The sequence below is a fragment of the Cynara cardunculus genome (genome assembly GCF_001531365.2).
Source record: "Cynara cardunculus var. scolymus isolate 2C chromosome LG 4, CcrdV1, whole genome shotgun sequence".
NCBI lineage: Eukaryota > Viridiplantae > Streptophyta > Magnoliopsida > Asterales > Asteraceae > Cynara > Cynara cardunculus.
In genome coordinates, this window is record NC_037531.1 from 19,773,376 (window position 1) to 19,790,682 (window position 17,307).

At 35.7% G+C, this 17,307-nt stretch overlaps 2 protein-coding genes and 1 pseudogene across 3 annotated transcripts; all 3 read left to right on the forward strand.

Annotated features, from left to right (window-relative positions):
• The first annotated feature begins 2,284 nt into the window (after positions 1–2,284).
• Positions 2,285–7,015, forward strand: LOC112511394 (immediate early response 3-interacting protein 1-like). Of its 2 annotated transcripts, none has more exons than XM_025116993.1 (3): positions 2,285–2,382; positions 5,492–5,748; positions 6,614–7,015. In XM_025116993.1, exon 2 carries the CDS (start codon positions 5,510–5,512, stop codon positions 5,741–5,743), a length of 234 nt encoding a protein of 77 aa, XP_024972761.1. In that variant the 5' UTR covers positions 2,285–2,382; positions 5,492–5,509; the 3' UTR covers positions 5,744–5,748; positions 6,614–7,015. The 2 variants fall into 2 exon arrangements, with proteins under 2 accessions (XP_024972761.1, XP_024972762.1); XM_025116994.1 differs by having other exon boundaries at positions 5,507–5,748.
• A 1,409-nt stretch (positions 7,016–8,424) lies between these two features.
• LOC112511393 (uncharacterized methyltransferase C3H7.11-like) lies at positions 8,425–12,049 on the forward strand. Its single transcript, XM_025116992.1, has 9 exons — positions 8,425–8,683; positions 8,826–8,921; positions 9,091–9,195; positions 10,013–10,120; positions 10,202–10,273; positions 10,356–10,406; positions 11,237–11,299; positions 11,384–11,508; positions 11,784–12,049. The coding sequence occupies exons 1-9, from the start codon at positions 8,477–8,479 to the stop codon at positions 11,815–11,817; spliced, it is 861 nt and encodes a 286-aa protein (XP_024972760.1). The 5' UTR covers positions 8,425–8,476; the 3' UTR covers positions 11,818–12,049.
• Positions 12,050–13,556: 1,507 nt separating this feature from the next.
• Positions 13,557–17,241, forward strand: LOC112511395 (annotated as a pseudogene).
• The last annotated feature ends 66 nt before the right edge of the window (positions 17,242–17,307 follow it).

Below are 17,307 nucleotides of genomic sequence, written 5' to 3' on the forward strand. Positions count from 1 at the left end.
CCCACCCTACTACAAGCATACAAAACATATATTTTTTCTGATGGTTTTTGTTGGCTTTGAAATATTATGTTGTGGATATTGTTTCTTTCTTTTGTAATATGATTGCCTACTACTACTATTCCTATTGTGAAAGAGTTATAGCAGTTGGAGGTTGTTTACCATACCTATTGTGAAAGAGTTATAGCAGTTGGAGGTTGTTTACCATACGCATACCGGCAAGAGTTGTCATGAGAATGGATTGTTGGCATCATCTTTTGCCATTTAGGTAACATTTTTTGGCATGAGAATGGATTGTTGGCACGTGTCTTTATCTGGTAGGTGTTAACCGGGTAAGATTTTTGGTTGTTGTTATGTAAGTGTTAATTGGCGACAATTTACTACCCTTTACTTGTCTTGTCGAGTAACATCTTTGTCATGAAAATGTATTGTTGGTAAGCGTTTTTGACCGGGTAGATGATAACTGGGCAAGTCTTTTTTTCCTCAGTTGGGTAAGATTCTTGGTACTTGGTATGTTTTCTTATCGGGTGTGATTCTTGGTTTTTGTCATACTTATCCAGTAAGTTACATCTAGTAAGCGTTTGGTAAATGGCTCATTAGTCGAGTCTTGGTTTGTTCTAGGGTTTCATTTCTTGCGATTTGATGAGAAATGCTTCATTAATTGGTATTTTGTTCTGGAATTTTCATTCTGCACCCCCAACAACAACGTCACTTGTGCTATGTTCTTGAGTCATCTTTTACAAAGGAAAGTCTGGAAAATAATGTTAGATTTTTCTTGCAAATATATGGGAGGAAAGAGAAAAGACAAGGAAATAATAACAGTTAAATTTGTTTATAAAATTATAGATGTATCCTCAATAACAATCCATTGTAAAATGAACAAGGTATATATTAAAAAATGTCATTTTTCCCTTTCGAACATGCTTAAGAACATCATTTTGGGGCCGTTTGTTAAATGCTTACCCGAGTAAACATTTGTCAAGTTACATTACCTTACTGGATGAATATGACAAGAAGTAAGAATCTTACCGGCAATAACGAAGACAATGATTAGGAGGATTACCCGGTCAACAATTAGAACGGTTTAATAAAAAAAAAAAGTTTGAATGAAAAATGAGTTATAATATACTTTTTGGAGCAAAATAAATTCCCTTGATTTTTTTTAATTGTAAATAACCAAAATTAGAGATAAATAAATTATACGAGAAAACTAACATTTTATTCTATTTAATTTTACATTTATGTTATTATACTTTTTGATTAGTTTTTTTCTTCTTGCTTATCAAACATTTACGTATTAATATGAAAAATATATAATAAATATATTATTTGTATTTTATGAATGGGAATTTGTTCGTGTTTATCCAAATAAATTAAATATTTTTATTTATTTAAATATAAATTATGTAAAAATTACAAATGACAAATTGCAAGAAAAAGTAATGTACTTTAACTTAATTCTTATTTTGAGTAACGTCCTTTCAAAACTTTCATTTTGGTATCTAAAATGTAAAATTTTAAACATTTAAGTATCGGAGAACCGGTTGAAGCATTAACCGATTATCATGTTGATGTGGTGAGTGATTTGGTATCCGACTAAGTATTATTTGCTAGTCAACCCAATTTCATCTCATCACTTGCTACATCAATATTACAAACTATATAAATTTTATATCAGGATACAATCAATATTTATAGAAGATTATTAAAGGTTTATTCACTATGATCAAAATATTTATGAAAGTGACATTGATTTATATTAAGAAACAATCGAAATATTTATAATATCAAATACTCATCAGGCTAGACGAACGATTAAGAAGTTGTTTGGGACAGACAATTAGTCATGTACTGTCTCATCCAGTCTGCGTACCAAACGCTACCTTATGGATAAAGTTGTCCATATAGATTAGTTTATCTTTACGAATTATGAAGGTTTTTGTTTGAGAGAGTTTTTATATAGATCGGAAAACGTGTTTTTTTAATTGAGAGTGGTAGGTTTAGAAAAAAAATTGTCTTCCAGCAAAAAGTTTCCTCTAAAAGTTACTGAATAAACTATTTTCTATATAATTAAGCCATGATAAAAAAATCATATATAAGTCTTATTAAGCTACTAACAAACGGTCCGAAAAACTGGTTTTTGTACTTTATTATGTTTATTATTTGAAGATCTCTGTTTATCATTTTATGGGCCTGGGCCATCAGATTTTAAAATGTATGTATTTATGACATGGCCCATGAGTGTTCGACTCAGCCTCAGCACAGCCCCCAAGGCTCCTGAGTCAATCTCAGATTTTCATCCATCATCGACACGATTCACGATTTCCCGCTGAGTCAAACCGGAACTCGATCTTCCTCATCGTCATTCTACAACACTGATCGGAGGTAACATTTCTCCGTTGAAATTCTGTTAAATTCTTGCTAATTTGACGTAACTGCCTTACATTCTTGACGCAATTTCAATATCTGGATTTGGAATAGCTAATTATTGGTATATATGTCTGATGACATTTTTCTATGTTAGTTTCTGTATCGACTATGTTTATCTAGAGATTTTTAGCCTTTTCTCTTCGATTCATCGAACAATCTCTGTTAAGCAACTATTGTAAGATAATGAATCAAAGAAGAATCTCTCTTACGACTGGATCGCACATGATTGATCGCTGGATGTTGACATCAAATACGTGAGCCATTGCTTAATAATTAAGCTAAAAATGAACAAAAGGTCAATAAACTCATAAAGCAAAAAAGCAAACGTGATCTAAGTTTGTAGATCCAGTTTATTGAATTTAATTGTTGGCTAGACTACTTTGCCGACGATTCTACATTTTCCCGGAATTCATCTTCGTTGTGCAACTATTTCCATAACTGAATTTACTCTCTCTCTCTCTCTCTGTTAGTGATTGAGATTACAAATAGGCAATTAGAAAGATGGAAAAGGAATTAATCGAATAAATGATTTTGGTGTTTCAATTGTCTATCCTGATTTATACCAATTTGAACACTCGTTGTAAGTTCATTTAAGTGCTTGACAAATCGATGTTCATAACGAGGTTTATTTTAGCTGAGCTAGGAGTTGTGTGTATTTTGGATAAATTTAGAGAGGGAATACTGTGGTGGTTGGGGCATGTACTTAGGAGACTATAGTTGGTACTGGTTAGGAGGGTGGAGAGCGTCACTACGCAGGGGGTAAGGAGGTGAGGTGGGCCAAAGAGGACGTCAGATGAACAGTTCTTGAGGCGTTAGTATTGTCCTTTGTCCGAGGGTATGATCTTAGATAAGAGCTCTGGAAGGTTGCAGATTGGGGAATTGATTGCTTGTAGGACTGTATTTTGGGAGAGATAGTTAGGAGGGTTGGTTGGGGAAGGATTAAGAGCCTTCAGTTAGGTTTGTGGTATCAGTTGGTATACATAGGGAGTTTCTTTGGTTTGTTCTTTGTGTTGTTTAGTTAGCGGGTTCTTGGCATTCTTTTCTAATTACTAATTATGTAGAAAAAAAATATTCTTTTTATGCAAAAATGGTGGCTTATAGCAATATTTTCTTAATTATTTTTTTACTATTTCTTTTTGGCGAACCGGGTGTTTTCTCAGAAACAGCATCCCTGGTCTCTTGAGGCAGAGGAAAGTTCTGCCTACATCTTATCCTTTTTAAAACCTAATTTTGGGTGGGATTATTTGTTTGTTTCGGAGCCGTTTTGGTGGGGCGTACTAAACCCACCACCTAGAAACTATTCCCTAGTGCAGCAGGCTCAGTACCCGATGACAGGCCTTTCATGCTCGTTCTTGCTCCAGCATGAAAGTTCGGAAATTTATGTAATGAAATTAAAATGCACCAGAAACTTGCCCGTTTAGGAGAACCAGAAGATGATCTTAAAGCTCTGGACTGTAGATTCGTAAAATATAACCTAATTTCGAATATATCTGATAGGAATCAAAACTAAGAACTCGATTGTACGGAAATAAGAACATGGGAAATAGCTGCTACTTGGTATTCATATAATTAAAGGAACAAAATCAAAAGGATAACCACAGTATGGTAAGCCCTTTTGCCCAAGCTACTGATAACCGAATTCACTAAAAAAAGAAAGTAAAATCTCTCCTCCCCACTGCTCTACCAACAAGAGAAAATATATTATTCCCTCCACTTTCTCACTCTTCATTCCTAACAACTTGCTCCCATTTCCCCCTACACGTGTCCCTCTCTAAACCTCCTTCTAGAATAAACTTTCCAAGCTTTAGGCCCATTTGGTTGTTGATCCAATAAGTGATCCGTAGCACTTTCCCTATCAATATCCTTGTCCATTTAGACATGATGTTGTGAAATGGCTAGTGAAATGTCTTACGTCTCATGAACGACCGTTTATTTGGAAGCTTTGCATTCCAGAGAGGGTGCACATTTTCTTGTGGCATATAATCCGTAAGAGGAGCCTGAGTAATCCCTGGCACCTTCACCATTTTTGTTCATGTTGCTCCTTGATCCACGTTCTTTAAACTTAGCTTATAAAAGTCCTTACCTTCTAGGAACTCACAGCTGCAACAAAATTAGGGAAGGACCTGTCAGATACGCATTTTTTAGGCTTTTGCATTGTTCTTTTCGTTGTGTTTTCTTTAGAAAACTGTTGAGAATCTGGTTTCCTGGTTACTATCACTTGCTTAATTTATTGGATCGTGTACTAACAACAGTTTCCAAATGCTATATTTCTACCCTACAATGCCTTAGGTTTCATCATTCATGAAATCAGTATTGGGATGACCCAAGAATCACTCTTGTTTTTAAGGCAGAAAAACTCGAGTGTCTCACACCCTATATATAGTGTCTGTCTCATATATTTACTTGAGAGATCGACGGTTATGGGGTAGTTGGGCAGCTAGAAAATAACTGCACAACAATTACAACTGCTTGTGGGTAAGATTGAAACAGATCAGAGTCCGACTCAGAAGCTTTGAGTCAGAGGCTTAGAAGCTCTGAGTCTGAAGGTTCAGAATCTTCTGATGCAGACTCAAGAGGCTTTTGATTCCATACGTAGCCTTCAAAACACCAAGTTTCTAGCCTTCTGCATTTCATTCATAATGTTCAGAAAACATAGAATTCTTAAGTAATCCCTTAGGACTCCGCAAGCTCCCTTGACATTCGTTATAGCAATCTAAGTTCATAGTGACAATATCACCTAGCTCACGTTATGTTTGCCTCCACCTAGTCGATCCCTTGTAAATCATAATCACACTAAAAATGCTTAACAACATTAAAATCACCAACAAAAACTTTCCAAATTGACATTTTTCGTTCATTTTTAGTAAATGAATGGTGAACGAAACCAAATTCTTTTCCTTTACGAGCAGAACATCATCTCTTCATTGTTGGTATTACCCAAACTTGCCATCAAAATCACTTATCTACGCCCGATTTTCTTATTGGTCCAGTGATATCCTTTTTATACCCTACTGGCTTATGAATCATGCCTTCCTGATGGTAGTTGATTTGGAACAACTAACAGGTGCAATTGATTCAGGAGATGGGTTTGTGGACTTTACTGGAGGGTTGTCTGCTTATTGCCAATGCATTAGCAATATTAAACGAGGACCGTTTCCTAGCACCCAGAGGTTGGAGCTTTCAGGAGTATTCCGGGGTTAAAAGGAATTCGCTCAAAGGACAGATCATCGGTCTCATTTACGCCACCCAGTACTTACGAGTTCTTCTTATGATCCTCAACTCCCTTTGCATTGTCGTAAAGCTTGTTTCTGGTTGATTATGGTACACCCTACTACAGTTTTTCTTTCTTTTTATCTTTTGGGGAATTGTTCAAGATAGCCATTCTAGACTACCCAATTCATTTTATAGCCATTTTTCTACTCAATTGATCAAAATAGCAAAGATTTCATAAAATAGCACTTTAGCAACCTGCAAAATCTACTCTTAACCACAATGGTGGTGGCATGGGGATGTGGTGGACTATCCCATCTATCCCGGGTTCGAGTCCATGCGATAGCTTCTTGTGGCCAGGCTTAGTCTCAGGCGACCGTAATTTGCTAGGATGTAGTCTACGAAACTGCCTAGATGAAACTTTATAAAAAAAAATCTAGTTTTTATGAATTTAATATTCCTGAAGTACCAATTTAGCAAGTTGCTAAACTGCTACTTGCAAAATGTTGACGCGGCAAGTAGCACTTAAGCAAACAACTTGCGGAATCTACTTCTTATGAAGTGTGCTCTCTGGGCCTTACTTATTGATGACTGATCTATATTCTCAACTGATGACATTGAATTTTAATATTCATAAAGTACCAATTTAGCAAGTTGCTGAAGTGCTACTTGCGAAATGCAGGCGTCGCAAATCGCGCCTTAGCAAGTAGCACTTTAGCAGGTGCGTAATTGGCACTTCCACGTCAACATTTCGCAAGTAGCACTTTAGCAGCTTACGAATTCGCTACTTTATGAGTAATATATGTTTTAAAAAATGTGGATTTTGCAAATTGTTAAAGTGCTACTTGCGAAATCTTGGCTATTTCGCTCGATTGGTTGAAAAATATGGCTATAAAGTGAAGAGGGGACGCCAAGATTATTTTGGACAATTTTCCTTATCTTTTGCCTACCCAGTAACTTGGAACTTTTTATACAGGAAATGGAGATGCATATACAATGAGTAGGAAGTTAAGTTTTATGTTTTTTTTTGCTTTTGTTTGTATTGTTTTTGGTTCCTTGTATCTGGATTTACAAATTTCAAGCGTACTTGTTTTTCTCTCTTTCACAAGCCGACAGTTTTCATAGAAACAACTGCTCTACTATATAAGGTAGAGGTCAGGCATGCATGCATCTTACCGGATCACAGGAAGTTGATTTTTTCCACCAAAAGGTCATTGACCGAACGTTATCTTGGGTTATGTATAGGTAGATCCTAAAGGGGTTCAAGAACAGATGTTAATGTTGAGAGGGGTAAAAGGGTAATTTTTGTTTGGCAGGTTTGCATTTCCCTCATTCCATGAGCAATAATAATGAAATGAGGAGGTACATTGTTAGTTCTGTCTTTGTTATGAGCCAAAATTTGTTGTTTAGATTGTTGTAAGGAAACTTAATAGACAAAAAAAGATTGTAGTTTGGCACCATAATAAGCTGTCTTTATTAACAAACCATTGTTGTTTTTATTTTTCTTTAAAAGGATCTCTACTTTTTTTTCTTTTTTGAAGTATATAACGACAAATAAACTCACATACCCTCTTCCTTACTTTTGGTGATGTTTGAACCATTGATCTCCAAGGACTCACATACTGCTAGACCAAAGGCCCTTTGGTACTAAAGGATCATTAACTTTTAATTCGACTTGAAAGGTATTTTATTATATTTTGCTAATATTTATCGATAAATGAAATTTATATAAATTATAAATGAAACTAGAAAAGGTTTATATACATCAAAATCAATGTCACGAATTACTTGTAATTCTTATTTTAAATTGGACTCTTGTTATATAAAACGGCATCTTATTCATTCAGGAGTTTTTTACCAAACTTTTATCGGCAAGCATGACAAGAACTAAGAATCTTATTCGATAAGAGACATAACAAGTATTGATAATCTTACCTGGTAAGCGAAGAAGAAGACTCTTACTCAATAAATGCTTGCATGTTGAGAAACACTTGCCAACAATCTATTTTAATGGCTGAGAATGTTAATTAATAAATTAAGTGAATATGATGACTCTTGTTGATTAGTACTTACCCGATAAATGTTTGGTAAACAGCCATCAACCTGAAACATCCTTGGTTAAAATCTATATGGCGGCAATAGAGAGGTGGTTGAGGGGGAGACAACGATCAGATGGGTGGCAGTGGAGGGTGGGGTTTGTGAACAAGTGTTGATGTTGGTTAAATTGGTCTTAAATGTTTGTTTCATCTTTCTTAAACATCAAATTATGAAGAAAAAAAATTACATTGATTGATTCAAATTCTTGAGTTATGTGAAGTAAATGATCAAATCCTTCAATGGCCAAATCCTATCCACTTAATTCATGAACCAAACAAGGCCAAAAATATTGTTTGATTTTAATGATCTTTTTTCCGCATTCTGCAAACCAAACACCCTAAGAGAATTTGCTATCTTGATTCATAAAGGATTTGGTCTTTAGCGTATAACTCAGTTGGCAAAGAAGTGGAGTAAATTTATCCAAATACAAGACAGATCTTAATTAGGTTCGATCTCAGTTCCCTCTTGTTAGCTTCAACCATTGAATGCGTCAGAAAATACCCCTCAAATTGGCGTCCTTTAAGACATGTGAACCCGATTGAGGTTGATGATAATCAACTTTTTGTCAATTTTCTAACGGGTTTGAAGATAAAATTTCTATAAATAAAAGAACGAAAGTGTCAATACATCAAAGTGCAGGGGCATTAAATGAATCTTACCTCTTACCGTTCACGCAAATCTTTTGGTCCAAGACCACGAACAGAGGTCGAAGTCGAAGCCGGCGACGGAAATAGCAGTGGCCATGGCCGTTTCTTTTTCTTCGCCGTTGTACTCCCATACCTATTATCCTCTGAAGCTACTCGTACCTTCCAACACCGGCGTCCGTAGACGACGTTCCACCGCCGTTCAATTTCAGTCTTTACGGTTTCATGGTAGTTTTGACGTCGAGCAACATAGCCTCAACTCCAGAAAGCACTGGGATGACTTCTACGAGCGCCATCAAAACAAGGTATCGCTTCCATTTTAGTTTAATTCTGGAAAATTCAGCGAATTCGAATGTGGAAGCATTATTTTCCAAAATCCTTATCTGCGATTGGAACTGCAATTCTAGATTTCGAATATCGGTGATTGATTTCATGAAGTAACTGCAGTTTTTCAAGGATCGACATTACCTGGAGAAGGACTGGGGGCAGTACTTTTGTGATGATAACAACATCATCCCTTCCGATGGAAAAATCATGTTAGAGGTCAGATTTATCTCTAATAGCAGCTATACTGTTTGTGTTGACTCATAGTTAGAGAAATTTTCTGGAAAACTCGAATTTCTGTACGAATTTTAAGTTATACTCCATTGTTGGTGCCAGAGCAGATATGTCTGATCATAAATAAAGTTTGATCATCGTCTGCACTCTGCAGGCGGGTTGTGGAGCTGGTAATACGATATTTCCTCTTGCCATGAAATATCCTCGACTTTTTGTTCATGCTTGTGATTTCTCACATCATGCAATCACACTTGTTAAGGTTTGTTGCTTCCTCACCATAACCATTCTTAATTAGGAACCATGGTTCTAAATAACTCGTTCTGGCATCGATATGGCACATTAGGACACCAGGCTTGGCTTCACTGCCACATTAACCTCTGTGGCTCCACTCAGACTTGGCTTCCATTGTAATGCGTTATGGTGCGTCATGTGCGTTACCATTTGTTATTTTATAAGGCATTTGGTTTTTTTTTTTTGTTATTTTAAACATATATAACTTGGAGATAAATGATATTTACGTAAGACACTTAAAGACTTAAATTAGCAGTAAAAATATAAAACTAAAATCCTAAATAGGTGAATCCTTACTCTCATTCCCGTACAGTGAATCGAATATGAATCCTTTGAAGATTGAAAAAAAATAGTGAGCAGATACTCAAGATTTTTAATCCCGATTTTATACTATTAATTTCATTTTCTTATAAACTTGATATTTTATATAAATGGTTCTTTTTTCTTTTTAGATTTATAGCTTTATATGAATTTAAAATTTTCAAAGGGATTATTCAAACACTAAAACACACAAGTATATATGTATGTGTGCACGTATGTATGTATGTATGTATGTATGTATGTATGTATGTATGTATGTATGTATGTATGTATGTATGTATGTATGTATGTATGTATAGTATGCCACCATAGGACACTGTCTTGAAAAACGTCATGACAATGCCGTAACTTGTAAGGTTGAGACTTGAACTCGCCGTCACGCCACACCTCACGTCATTTAGAACCTTGGTAGGAACACAAATAATTGGGATCCGATACTGACCTTGATTCTTGCACGAATGCAGTCACATACAAAGTTTTGTGAAGATCAAATGAATGTTTTTGTTTGCAATATTGCGGAAGACAATCTTTGTGATCATATTATGCCTTCAACTGTCGATATAGTGACCCTGGTAAGCATGGACTGTACAACTTATTGTTTCTGATTCTTGATTCTGATCATGGTTGAACTAAATTTAGAAATTGTTAAGCAGATTTTTACGTTGTCTGCAATCTCTCCTGAGAAGATGCCCATTGTGATACAAAACCTTGGACGTGTATTGAAGGTCGCTCTTCGCTTTCTTTTTAGTTGTAATTTTGGTATGTTCTCTCACATTACTTACGTATGGATGCCATATGAATTTGCAGCCTAATGGTCATGTACTTTTTCGTGATTATGCCATTGGGGATTATGCTCAAGTGAGTTTCTGAGCTTCTTACAGTGTCATATTCTACGGGTTATATGGATAAATAACCTTAAATGAGTCTTGAGTTAGGAGTATGACCTTCTAAAAAAACAAATTAGCTCAATGACCTTCATCTGCCCTCATAAAAGTTTAGAAATACAGTAGAGGGTCATTTTGCAACACGAGCTTCTAGAGAAGGTCGTTGAGCTACATAAAATGGGTCATTTGGTATTTCATTTAGGAGCATGACCTTCTAAATTTTTTAGCTCAATGAACTTAATCTGAACCGCCCCCTGGTTCAAAACAGGCTGCCCCTGGTTCAAAACAGGCTGCCACTTCTTAGAAATAGCTTGCTCCTGTAAAAGCTTAGAACATCTCTAATGGATTTTCCAAAATTTCTCCAAAATGGAGAATCAAAATTCAAAATCTTGAAAAAGAAGCATATTTAACTCCAATAGCTTCTACATTTTGGAGGTTACAACATTCATTATATTATTAAACTATTCCATACATTTAACAAAATCTTACTTCTCTCTCCTAAACATTGAATTTCAAGATTTCTTGTTGATGAAATATAACAGAAAATGTTCATTCTCATAATAATAATTTTTTGGGGAGTTCTTCAAATCTGGAGAATTTCAGACCCTCTCTCCTACTTTCTCCATTTTGGAGAATTTGTTGGAGCAAAAAGTTGCCCAAAATCCCCATTTTCTCTGTTTTGGAGGATCTGTTGGAGATGCTCTTAAAAATATGCTAGAGGATCAATTTTTGGAGAAGGTTATCGACTCAATAGCCCCCAAATTGCTCTTGTTTAATTGATCTTCATTGCCTGCAATTTTGTAGGAGATGCTAATGAACAAGAATCAGGTCATCAGTGAGAACTTCTATTTTCGTGGAGACGGCACTGTAAGGGTTCCGTAGACTTCGATCTTCATCGTGTTCATTTCCATCAATCATACACTCTTTGTTTTATCGAACATCTTTTTGCAGTCGTCATTCTATTTCTCGGAAGATTTGTTGTCGGAGTTGTTTGTAAGAGCTGGATTTACGTTAGTGGATGTTAATACATACATTCGAGAAATCAAGAATCGATCTCGAAATATTACCATGCAACGGTATAGTTCGTTCAATCTTACACATTTGTTGTTTGAAGCCATCTTGTTAGCTAGATTTACGAGAGCATCTCCAACAGATTCTTCAAAATGGAGCTTATGAGGGATTTTTGCTCCAAAATGGAGAAAGTACTAGAGAGGATCAAATTCTCCAAATTTGGAGATTTCTCCAAAAATGATTACTTATGAGAGAGAGATGGTTCTTTATTCATTCTATCAATGAGATTTTGGAGATGCTATGAGCTTTTGACTGTAGTAATTTCTTCTTCTATTTTTAGGCGTTGGATACGAGCAGTTTTCAGACGACCCTGATGTGTCTGTGCACCGTACAAAACTACTAATCGGTTTGACGTAGAGAGAGAATCCTCCAGCAAGTGGATTTCTGTACGCCAATTTTACTATTTGAGATAGAGAACAGGTTTGCATACATCTCACCCACGGATCCTACCTCTACGTGGAATCTACTGTTTAACCTTAAATGTGATTTTAATTAAATTCATGATAATTCGTTGATTAAAATCTGCGCCACATGGTTGTACCACATTGGCCAACGGACACTTGTTAGATTTTAAAAATATGTAACTACCACCGTGTAACCAATAAGAGAATGGCACGTCAGGGTCAATTTTTTACTTGAATAGTGCACACGTCAACAATGAAATTCATATTGTTTATGGTTAATGTGGAATTATTACTTTGTTGACTAACAGGAATAAACAATTAACAATGTTAATATCCATATTCCATTCTCATTGCTTTATATTTAAGCCCGTGATGAAAATGAGTGTCAAACTTTAGAAAATATCATACAATAAAACCAAGTCTTTTTGGAATATATTTGTTCAAATCGATTCGATGTATCAAAGTCCTTGTGTGCTCTATAAAAGTACAAATATTCAAATTTAGAGAAAAAAAAATTAGAAATAAATATAAATATATATATATATATATATATATATATATATATATTATGTACTTTTTTATTTTGAGAAAATTTAAAAGAAAAGAAAACGATAAGAGTATTTTTAAAAGTCAAAAGAGTGTAAATTATGAGTTAAAAAAGGTTGGTGGCTTACAAATCTTTGAATATTTGGAATGGATCTTGTAGGTGAGACTTCACCCTCTCAAACAGTGACACTTGGCTGGCTTCATACATAAAACCAAAATTATTCAAAATAACCATTTATTTCTTATAAATTGGTCTACTAATCATTCTTATTCTTCTTACCGATTTACGTGACTATCACTACTTTCGGAAGTGGCACTCTCCCCACTTGATCATAGTTTCATGTATGCTCAAAGTGGCGAGATAAGGATTGTGAGAGTAGAAGTCTTTGGATCATTACAATTTCATAGAAAATATTACAACATTTATATACATATGCTACATTTAGTCCTAAGAAAACAAAATGCCAATGAAAATCGCACCTGATATCTCGTCAAATCGTCACGTCATAAGTTGTCTTCACTATAAGACGAAATAGAGGTCAAAATCGCCCCCATAGAGCGTTTGGACAAAATGAGGGCGATTTCATATATATCAGATGATTTTTCTTTCCCAAATAGTATATACATGTACCTTATAGTCAAAATCGTTTTCTATGAGCGATTTTGATGGTCATTTTGTGAAAAATCTCTGGAAAATGATTATTTTGTTAAGGTGTCGTGTATAAAATGGTCATTTTGGATAATTTCTCTTCCATTAATTAATCTGTGATTTCTACTTTACTAATCTCTTGCTAATCAGATAAAAGATAATAATAATAATAATACAACTCCTTATTTTTTAATGATTTTATTAATGAAAAAAAGAAATTATTCATACTTCTTTCTATACATAGAAAAAATTGGATGAATACTTTGTACACGTGTCATCAAACCATTCCCAACAATCTCTCTCGTCGAGAAACAACAAACAAGAAATCTTGAAAGTGGCGAACAGAGGACGATCAACCATTTTTGGCGTTTTCTTTTTTAGAATTTTCTCATTCGTAACCATTTTTTTTCAACTAACTTGTTTTTATTCATAAATTTACCAAAATTAGCTCTTAAATATCGCAATTTTGTTAAAAATTGTTGGAATTTGTATGATTATAGTTTCTATACAGATTTGGTATCAGCAAACGGATTAACGAAAAGAAGAACACCCACGTTATCTTCAATGGTTGCCTCACATCCATGGAACCAACATTCACGTGTTCCAGTTAACTTTTAGGGTTTCATGAATCCCCTTTTCACTTTTCTGCTTAGATTGATCGATAAGGGTCCTTAGATTTCTTTTCAATAATCTTGTTTTCTGTATCTATAGATTCTAATATGCCATGTGGGTTATCCATTAGATCCCTTGAATCATATTCAATTGCAATCTGAGATAGAAAAACATAGAAATTTAGGGTTTAGGGTATCAATCAAGATTGTTGATAGTGCCAAATTTAGAATGATATTGAAGTTTTAGGGTTTAGGGTATCAATCAAGATTCATGATGGTTGTTGATGGTTTGAAATTGGAAAGGATATTGAAGTTTAGAGTTTAGGGTATCAATCAAGATTTCCAAATGGAAGAAATGTCTCCATCTGCTTCGATCACGTTTCGTTTAACAAATCCCGTCTCCAAAACCTCTCCAAATCATGGCGATTTCACTCGAATCAAGCTGCTTACTGAAACCGCAAGCTTGCTATCCGATCCTGCATCAATGGGAAGCTTCAATGGAAGCAATGATGATGTTATGAATCAAGAAAATGAATCTGATGATATAATGTCATCTGGGGATGATAAGGTGACTAGTTTAGGGAAAGAAACGATAGAAATTGGCGATGAGCGTATTTTAAGCGCATCGAGAATGGCGATTGCGGAAAAATGTGACGGGAAAGGAATGAAGAGTGTGTTTGAATTGGAATACATTCCTCTTTGGGGTTCTAAGTCGCTTTGTGGTAAACGGCCGGAGATGGAAGATGCGGTTGCGGTTGTTCCTCGATTTAAGGAAGTTCCGATTAAGATGTTTGTCGAGGATCATGTAGTCAATGGGTTGAGTTCGGGTTTGAGCGATTTGACCGCTCATTTCTTTGGGGTATACGACGGACATGGAGGCTCTCAGGTATTTATATCTTTACCCCTTCAAGGTGTGTTGGGTAAGCATGACATGACATGACATGATCGATTGGGACAAAACTATATTGTATTTCTTTTGTCCACCTATTTGACACGAATGAATAAAACAAAAATGTATTGTATTCTTTTTGTCCCACCAAAATGGGTGGGACAAAATCAAGTAGATGAGATAGGTTTGGTAAATTAATAAACTATCGCTGTCAAATTACAACTCTATCTTAAATCTTCCACAATCCTTGCACCATCTACCTCGCTATTGCCTATCTAGTCCCGGTGGTGCGTTTGGTATGCACATGGGACTGTACGGATGGGAGTGAGGTTGGTAGATAAAGGAATTGTAGAAGATTTTAGATAAAGTTCTAATTTGACATAGATAGTTTAGTAATTTAACAAACTTATCGAATCTCCTTGATTTTTGTTCCACCTATTTGGTGGGACAGAAAAAAAAAAATCAACTGAAATAGTCAATCCCATCAACCAAATTAATTTTTCAGCTATTTTTCAGAGTCTCTTCTCAAAATAATTGGTGTTTAAGCAGATGTTTTATGAATTTGCATGAAAAACGGGAAAAAAAAATCCTTATGCATGTGAAAGGGATTCCTTACGCAAATAATTTAATTTTTAAGCAAAAAGCTGAATCTTTATGAAAAAAAATCTTTTTTCTATTTTTTTAATCTAAAAATCGAGTTTATGTAAAGATGGCTAAAATAAGAATTCAATTGAAAAAATGGCTAAAAAGTGAAGTTGGTTGGTGAGATTGATTATTTTGGTCAGTTTCCAAAAAAAAGTGCATTTTTTTCACTCAGAACATAGGATAACAAGATTTTGTTTTGTAATGTACTAGCTGGCTTACCAAACGCATCCGTTACTTCATATAAGAATCGTCACAGCTGAAAAAGTCGTAATCTTGATGCAGGTTGCCAATTACTGTCGGGATCGTGTTCATCTTGCTCTCAAGGAAGAACTACAAGTTGCTGCACGAGAAACGTTCAACGATTCTTTGCAGGTTCGGTGGGAAAACGTTTTCACAGATTGCTTTCAAAAGGTCGACGATGAAGTTGGAGGGAAAATTAGCCGAAGAACACCCGAAATCATTTCCGAACCAGTAGCTCCAGAAACCGTTGGTTCAACCGCCGTCGTTGCAGTAATATGTTCATCGCATATCATAGTTGCGAACTGCGGTGATTCAAGAGCGGTTCTTTATCGTGGCAAAGAAGTGATGATTTTGTCGAATGATCATAAAGTGAGGCAAAGATTTTTGTCATGTTATCAGATGCGAAAACCATACCTCGAGTTCACAAAACTAACTTTGTTTTTCGGGTTTTTTGTGAAATCAGCCAAATCGGGAAGATGAATATGCGAGAATCGAGGCGGCCGGAGGCAAGGTTATACAATGGAACGGGCATCGTGTATTTGGTGTTCTTGCAATGTCAAGATCTATAGGTGAGTCTGTTTTAGAGATCGACCATGGTTCCCTATGGGTGCGTTTGGTAAGTAGGACGGTACAAAAACTTGTGGTCCCATTCTTGATGCAACTTTAGTAAGACAAAAATGCATATTTTTAGGAAGATACAAGATTGGTAAATTACTAAACTGCTCATGACAAATTAAAACTTTAAAACCTTACACAATTACACCTGCTTACCTCCTCCGGGCCTGTTTGTTAGTAGCTTAACGAGTCTAAAAGGAGTCGGAGCTTATTCCGTCAGCTATGCATAACTCATTGGTAGTGGCTCAATGATACAAAAAATGGCTCATTTAGTGAGTTCCAAGGGAGAGTTTTATGTCGAAAACCAAGTTTTTTTCAAACCTGCCCCTTCCAATTAAAAAACAGGCTCCTTCCATCTGTGAAAAAGCTCTCCCAAACAGAAACCTTCCGAATCTATAAAAGAGAAATTAATCCATACAAACAGCTTTATCCATAAATGACTTCATAGAAAACCAACCAAACCACCCCTCACCCTCGCTTGTTGAGTCTTGTCCACGTCAGTCCTGTACAAATGGGTTCTTGAGGAAAGAATTCTTTGTACACGGTTTTTCTTTACGACTCAACCTAAATCTTGACCTTGTTCAGGGTTGAGCCCGAGGATGTTTAAATGTGAGATATGGAACCGGCCGGACCTGGATATTTTTGGGGTCCAATTATGCTATAATACTCGTCTACTCGATCTATAGTTTTGGTACAGGTCTAACGAGGCCTCCAAAAATATTAGAGTGGCCCTGACTTTGTTCATGGGATTAACCACTTTTTTAGCATTTTTGTGTGTTTTCAGGCGACGGGTATCTGAAACCGTGGATCATACCCGAACCGGAAGTTACATTTACAGCACGAGCTAGAGAAGACGAGTGTCTTGTTTTAGCTAGCGATGGGTTGTGGGATGTAATGTCTAGTGAGGAAGTGTGTGAAATCGCTAGAAAACGGATTCTTATCTAGCATAGAAAGAATGGCGTCAAGAAGGCGGATGGGGGCGGTGACACTGGAGCGGATCCTGCAGCGCAAGCGGCTGCGGATTATCTTGCAATGGCTGCTCTCCAGAAAGGAAGCAAAGACAACGTATCTGTGATTGTTGTAGATTTGAAAACTCGAAGGAAGTTCAAAACTAAATCTTAATTCATTCTTTCAAGCAGTTCTATAAATGTCGTGATAAATATTCATGATAAATAATACATATTATTCATTTTGAATACTTACAA